Source organism: Dysidea avara, chromosome 15 (genome assembly GCF_963678975.1).
Source record: "Dysidea avara chromosome 15, odDysAvar1.4, whole genome shotgun sequence".
NCBI classification, from domain to species: domain Eukaryota; kingdom Metazoa; phylum Porifera; class Demospongiae; order Dictyoceratida; family Dysideidae; genus Dysidea; species Dysidea avara.
In genome coordinates this window covers 736,008-743,217 of record NC_089286.1, presented here as the reverse complement: position 1 = coordinate 743,217, position 7,210 = coordinate 736,008, and the positions used below count along the sequence as shown (strand labels likewise).

Here is a 7,210-nt window from a genome sequence, read left to right as displayed (position 1 = left end):
GGTTATGTGTTCCTCCATACTTGAAAAACAGTCACAACTCACTATGTATGTTTGTAGTTATGACGTTGAAATGTATTAGGAAAAGGCAGGTCCAAGGACTGAGCCTTGGGGGACACCAGATGTTATGTCACAAGGTATGGAATAATGGCCTCTATTACTACTTGTTGTGTTCTGTTATATAGAAAGGATTCCAGTCATTCCAGCAAACTTCCTCTCACTCCATAATACTCCAGTTTGTTTACAAGTCGAGCATGTCAAAGGCCTCGGAGAAGTCTAGTACTGTCATTTTTCTAAACACTGAAAGTGAGTGAATATTGTTACAGCAGCGAGTGGTTTTCCTTTGATGTAACATCAATTTTGTCTAACAGATCCTTGGCACCTAAAGACATTGTAATCAAACCCTACCTGTCCAGAGAGGAAAACACAATTGAATCAGTGTATTTACAAACTAGATGGGAATTAGCTCAGAAAGAAACCAGCAAGAAATGTGTCAAACTAAAAGCAAACAACATTTACATCAATAGTAAGCTATTTGGCAGAATCAACAGATCTAGTGGCTCTTCCTATGTGATGTCCCCAGCAACACCAGTACCTACCACCTCAACTTGAAACACTTATAATCTACATATCTTAGTAGTAAGTAATCTCAACTCTATGTATATGCATGTAAATAAGTAGTTCAGAGTAAAAGTGAAAGTAGTAAGGCTCAGTCTAGGGGGGCCTGGGGGCACGCTTCCAGAAAATTTTTGAAACTACACACTCTGAGATGTTATCTGAAGTAGGTTATCTGAAGGTAGTTTTGGGCTGGAGTAACTACTGTATGAAAGGTGCTAGCTAGTTAGCTTGACAAGTGTTTAATGGTAAAACTGGTCAGTGATCAAAAAGTACCTTTTAAACACTTAAATTTTACCATTTGAGTTTATTAATAAGATATAACTTGTAAGGAATGTTTCCAAAGTAGACACAAACACAAATTTAAGCATAACAATAATTATTTTTAGAGGCACTTAATACGGATGAACTTGACATGAAACTGTTCTGAGTGAAAGCAGGTTAGATAAGTGTTGTTTCTGGTCAACGTACTGTTGCCATTGAATATATGCTAAGTATTCCTTGATCACCACTTTTAGTTTTAGCTTTATCAAGTTTGCAAGTTTTTTATAATTTCAGCCAAAAAGTGGTGAGACTGGTTGCACCTACTCTGATGCCCTGTAGGTGGATAATCTTACAAAACTTCACAGAAGATGAAGTTCCACCCAAAAGAGTAAGTTTCTCCTGGATTGAGGTCACCTTATCTATACAACCACACAAAAACTCTTTAAAGAAAGCATCATCACCCCAAAGTGCAGATCCTAGCATTGAACTGTAGTACTTTGTCCATAGACATCGCAAAGCTTCGTCGCCAACGCTGTCAGATTAAAGTTGCGTGGGCAAAGTAATGTCATGCATTCGCCAAAATATTATTCGCCAATTTCTGCATACCGAGAGTAATTTCAGGATATCATTGGCATAAACATTACATGTGAGCCATTCCAAAACATTTTATTAATGTCTGACTGATTTGTAACAACAACTTTTCAGTGAATATCCTACTGTAGTTTTTACATACTTCCTTGCTTCAGTTGTTAGTTTTAATCACTTAAGAGTTATAGAGTGGTTTGTAAAGGGCTTCGGAACATTACTTCACTTCAAATCGCTGCGAATAAAATGATTTTTTTGCCAAGGTGATTAGTGAAAAACAGCTAGCAGGGAACGGAATAACCATTAAGGAAGGCTTACAGGTGTAGTGAACAAAAATTATTATTTGACTTCGAAAGTTTTGCACTAATCCTTTCAGTGTTACTATGAAAACATAATTAAGTACACTTGGTTGGTATTTTTCCCTGCGCCCACTACTGAACTGTTCTAAGCCACAATACCTAGCATATCTAGTAGTTAGTCTCACGTGCCAGACATTATGTGGGGGTGGCAAAAAAAACAGTCTGGTCACTGTTGGACACGTTGGTTAATTGCACTCAGCATGTGCGTGCCAGATAGAGCTGCAAATTATATGCCACCATCATGGTTCTTTGCAAAGAAAAACCTTCACAATGGACTTTATCCGCAATGACATCACGATAGAAAATGGCGATAGCTAGCGTGGACCATTAGTACAGAGTGCCATTGAGAGAGTTAGTGTTTCATAATGACCAGCGCGGAGAATACGGCAGACAGCTCAGGTAAGGCATTTTATTCATCATCCGATGTGAAAGTAGCCATTTTTGTGCTGAATAAAAGTCTTAAGGTTATTTTTCAAGGATGGATATTGGGTGGCTCTTCAGACGGCTTGTGAACAAAAGGAAAATCAACTTATTTCCTTTCACAATCTTCCCAAGGGCTGTTAGCTTGTGTGAAAATGCAATGTAGTAGTGTTGTGTGGTATAGCTGTACAATTAAGGATGTCGGTAATGCTGATTTGGGTAACCCTGATGATATTAACTCGGAAGAATCTATTGGTTTTACCTGTCCCTTGGATAAGGCATACCGTTTCTTCCAGGATGGTCATGTCCAAAACATTAGACACCATCCTATGCTCAGTCAGTTGAATTATATTTGCATTGGGGCTGATGTCTTGCCATCTATGATGAAAGATTACAAAGTGTATATAGTCTTATCAGAGCATACAAGCAATGTGCACAGGCTTTCTGTGCATGCCCAGCTGGGCTGTCTGGCTGCTGCAATCATGCCATGGCTACTTTATACTGCATTGAAAATTATTTAAAGATGAATGAAGAAGCTGAGAAAGGTTGTACAGAAAAACTGCAAATCTGGAACGTGCCAAGAGACAAGAAAGTAGATGCAAGACCTACAAAGTAACAAAGAAGGTGTACGGTGTGGAAAAGAGAAGTAAAGTTTGTGTTGTTAATGAGTGGGACTGTCAACCAGCATCCAGAAGAGCAGTTCCACCTGATAGGGACCCAATTTAAGAAAGAAACTGTTAGCGATAGACCAAGAAAGAAAGAAGCTGCTGTTCAAGCTGTTTGTTCAGCAACCAGTGATGTAGAGAGGAAGAAAGCCATTGAAGCACAGGCAATGCTAAATAGGTATGGAACATCATGTTTTCTGAAATTACTCGATGATGAAGCAGCACCATCAGAGGATAGGACTCAGAGAGCTAGAGATGAACAACTTGCAAAGGCTAAAGCAATGAAATCAAAATTCCAACATGAGCTAAGTAGTTTGTATTACTAATAATAATCAGTTATAGTGCCTGTCCCCTTGCAGCGACACCTTATACAGTTGATGATTCACAAGTACTACCACCACCTCATCTTGTGAGAAGTCTGTATGAAGAGCATGTTTATATTAGCCTCCAAGAGCTGTTGAAATCGAGGCTAACACGTAATCAGTCACCTGTAGCATGATAAACAAAGGATAAGAATTTCAACATCAGTAATGAAAAGAGTGTGCCATAGAAAGAGTGACACAAATGTGAAGACATTTATCACTAATAGATTGTCTCCAAAAACCATCAACTCTGCATGTGTACAGAGTGGATTGCTTCCCAGTGCAAAGACACCACCAAAATGTTTGCGATTATTATCATGGACACTTTCAAGACAAGATTTGGGCTTACTGATGTGGCTGCTGCTATTGAAACTGGAATGGTTGTGGGGTTTAATGAGAAAACTGTTTGTACTTGGCATGAAGACTTTTTTGGACAGGGAGGCACTTTTTCACAATCACAGCAAGTAGTGTTGCACCAATAACCTATTTAGCCGATTATTCCGATAACCGATATTAAGCAGCCTACACCGATAACTGATCCGATATACACTAATAACACTATCTCTCAACCTCATCATTAAATGACTCACATTAGTGACATAAGCATTGATATACAGCTCATTCTAGACTAAAATATAAAGTTAGATATATACCACAAGCAAAAGCTACTCATGTTGACAAGGTTTTAAGTACATTTTACTGCTGCTATATGGTTGAGACAAATGGCTGGTACTACATAGAAACCTAAACCTCAGTTTACTGTTGGGCATGGCCTAAAATCTGACAGTTTATTATGGGCATGGCTTGTAGTCACCGCTAAACCATCAACACATAACTTAATTAAAATGCCAAATAACTTATGTCTAGCCTCCCCCACATCATACTACACAGCACAGTGGAGATTAACATCGGCTTTAATTTAATCAAAACCGATTAATCGGCTAGTAGCCAATATCGGCCCGATACTGATTATTGAACCGATTATCGGTGCAACACTAACAGCAAGGAAGGCACAACCATCGTTGTGTATTAGATGACGAAGATTGCCGTAAGAAAGCTTTAGCTTGGTTGCATGGAAACGCTTACAATAAAGAACCAAATGTCATGGCTGCAGCCACTTTTGCAACATGGGTAAACACTGATCTATTGCCAAACTCATATTTCCTCAGGTTTCTCCCATTCAATAACTACATGCACAGCTGCAAAATGGTTACATAATCTTGGGTTTTCTCCAAGATTATATAAAAAGGGTTTATACTTTGACGGCCACGAACGGGAGGATGTTATAGAGTATCGAAAACTTTATCTTCGAAAGATAGAGATACTGCATTGAACTCACTTACCTCCACCATATGGTTTGGGTGGAGAAACAGAAGAATTAAGTGGAAGTAGCACAGCAGAAAAGCGTCTCGGACTACTTTACCATGATGAGTCTAGTTTTCATTCAATTGAGGGTCAGATGTGGCAATGGGCTGAAGAAAATAGATTAACACTCCGTCCAAAAGGCCAGGGTTGTGGTTTGATGATCAGTGATTTTATTGATTAACACCTGTAGGGATGGAAGGAGGGGGCTGCGATGAGAGCCATCTACTTCAAGTCAGGATTGCCAAACAGCGGAGCGACACAATCACGCCGGACACAACAATATAACGCACACTACTCAATCTCACGTGAACTACAACAATATGTTCTAAATATAGCCTAAGCATGTGATGTGTATGCATATGTAAGTATTCAGCGTTCTACTTCATGACATCCTCTGGGGGCGGCGACTAGCAACTTAGTCCATTCTGAGATCTGTCTGGTTGCTTTCTTGGCAGCAGTTCGCCTTGGGGGTCTGTTAACAGAAACTCTTCCATCTTGTTCTTCAACTGCTGTAATGTTAACAGGTTCAGTACCATTAGTTGTTACCTCTAGTGGGTAAAGCTTCACAATTGGTCTATTTGTTTTCCCAGTGCTGGTTCGGATGTCTGCTGAACAAATCATACCATCTCTACCTTTGTTCAGTTTCTCTATGACTGCAAGCTTCCATTGTATCCGTGGTCCCTCATCATGGACTAAAACAACATCACCGATGCTGATCTTCTGTATATTGTTCCCTGAGTGTTTGCAAAATTCACGTAATGAGGTGAGATACTCTTGCTTCCATCTGTGTCTTAAGTGTTCTAAAAGGTATGCAAGGACTCTTGCTCTCCTGCTTACATCTGAGGTGTCACCATAATCTTCATCATGCACATCAGAAAGAAGTTCATGAGGAACTCTGATAATTCTTCTGCCGTATAAGAGATGTGTAGGTGTAAGTGGTACAGGATCAAGAGGGTCATCAGAAAGGTAAGTGAGTGGTCTGTCATTTAAGACAGCTTCAATCTCTACCACCATCGTTTCAAGTGTAGTTAGGCTAATGTGTGCTCTACCTAGGACTTTCTTCAGGCAATTCTTTGTTAATCCAACTGACCTTTCACAAAACCCCACGAACCAGGGAGCCTTCTTAGGAATAAATTTCCATTCCACACCTTGTCGTTCAAGTGATGTAGCAAGTGTCTTGGAATTGAACAGGTTGTATAACTCCGTTGCAGCTGACATGTACATGGAAGAATTGTCAGACATAACTACTGATGGGAGAGATTTCCGACTGACAAATCTGTGGAAAGCCAACAGAAATGTCTCAGTGGACAGGTCCGTCACTACTTCTAGGTGATAGCCCTAGTGGTGGCACAGGTAAACAAACATATATACCTTTAGTTCATTAGAGTCCTGTCGCATGTACAATGCACCAGTGAAGTCAATTCCTGTTATTGTAAAGGGTGGAGCATCCAATATTGTAGTCTTCGGCAATGGAGGTGGTTCTGGGGCACTGTATGGCTTGCGACTATGTCACTTGCAAGTGGTGCATCTGTGAAGTAATGCCTTTACATACTGTCTACCTGTTGGAATCCAGTAACTCTGTCTAATCGCAGTAAGTGTGCCAATGACCCCTGTATGATACATTGAAGAGCACTTAACACAACCAGAGCTGTGAATGGGTGTTTGGGAGGTATGAGATAGGAGAATCTTGCAAGCTCTGTCAGAGGTGCATTATGGATTTGGCCGCCACACCCGATAATACCTTCTTTGTCGAGAAATAGACAACTAATGGTAGCCGTTTCTTGTTCTGTGAGGTGCTTGTAAGGTTGGATAGTTCCTTCCAGTACACTTTTTCTGACAATTCCTTACCCATGCTGTCCTGGCATTATTTATTTCAGTGGCTGTGAGGGGACCGGTATGCTTGCATCCTAGATTGCGTAGATTGAAAATGAATCTATGAACATACGCTGTGGTTGCAAGAAGGCGACTTAAAGTGCTGTGGTTAGATACACTGATGATCTGATGTAAACCAGTTGTGGATGGTGATTTTTCGAATGGTGATTTTTCTCGGGGTTGAAATTCACCACTAATAGCTGCTACAGCATGTACGTGAGGAATGATGCCATGTGGGCCACTGTTGTTGGTTGTGTATCCAAGTCAGGCCATGCATCCAGAGGTTGATGTAGCATTGAATTATTTATCTTTGAGTCCTCTAGTAAGATCAGCTGGATTGTCACTGGTCGGACAGTATCTCCATGATGTTGATGGAGATGATTGCTGGATTTCTGTTACACGGTGAGATACAAACTGCGGTAAATGTTTTGAGCTATGAATCCGGTATAGAACTATTTGGCTATCTGGCCACATGTGGATGGGTGTCTCAGACGAGAGGGGTGACAGTGAATCTAGTATAAATTTAAGTAGTCTGGTGCCAATCACTGCTGTCATGAGTTCCAGCTTCGGTAGAGTCAACTCTTTAATAGGTGCAACCCGAGTCTTTGACATGACAAGGAATGACTGTCCATCTAAACAAAGGTAAGCGACAGCACTATAGCCTTTCTTGCTAGCATCCACAAACACATGCAATTGTCTAGAAACA

The 7,210-nt window shown here is 40.4% G+C and overlaps 1 protein-coding gene across 1 annotated transcript; it reads right to left on the bottom strand.

The window, feature by feature from the left end:
- Window positions 1-5,001: 5,001 nt before the first annotated feature.
- Window positions 5,002-6,484, bottom strand: LOC136245953 (uncharacterized). The gene is made up of 3 exons (XM_066037405.1): window positions 6,374-6,484; window positions 6,192-6,242; window positions 5,002-5,970 (listed from the first exon to the last, which is right to left on the bottom strand). Exons 1-3 carry the CDS (start codon window positions 6,482-6,484, stop codon window positions 5,002-5,004), a joined length of 1,131 nt encoding a protein of 376 aa, XP_065893477.1.
- Between the last annotated feature and the right edge of the window lie 726 nt (window positions 6,485-7,210).

What these genes read in the sequence shown, in the direction of transcription:
- LOC136245953 (XM_066037405.1), bottom strand. Translation starts at nt 6,484, where the DNA reads ATGGGTAAGGAATTGTCAGAAAAAGTGTACTGGAAGGAACTATCCAAC. An exon ending in TCTATTTCTCGACAAAGAAG is followed by an intron (nt 6,243 to 6,373) that starts GTATTATCGGGT and finishes TGTATCATACAG; the next exon opens with GGGTCATTGGCACACTTACT. An exon ending in GAGTTACTGGATTCCAACAG is followed by an intron (nt 5,971 to 6,191) that starts GTAGACAGTATG and finishes TGCCACCACTAG; the next exon opens with GGCTATCACCTAGAAGTAGT.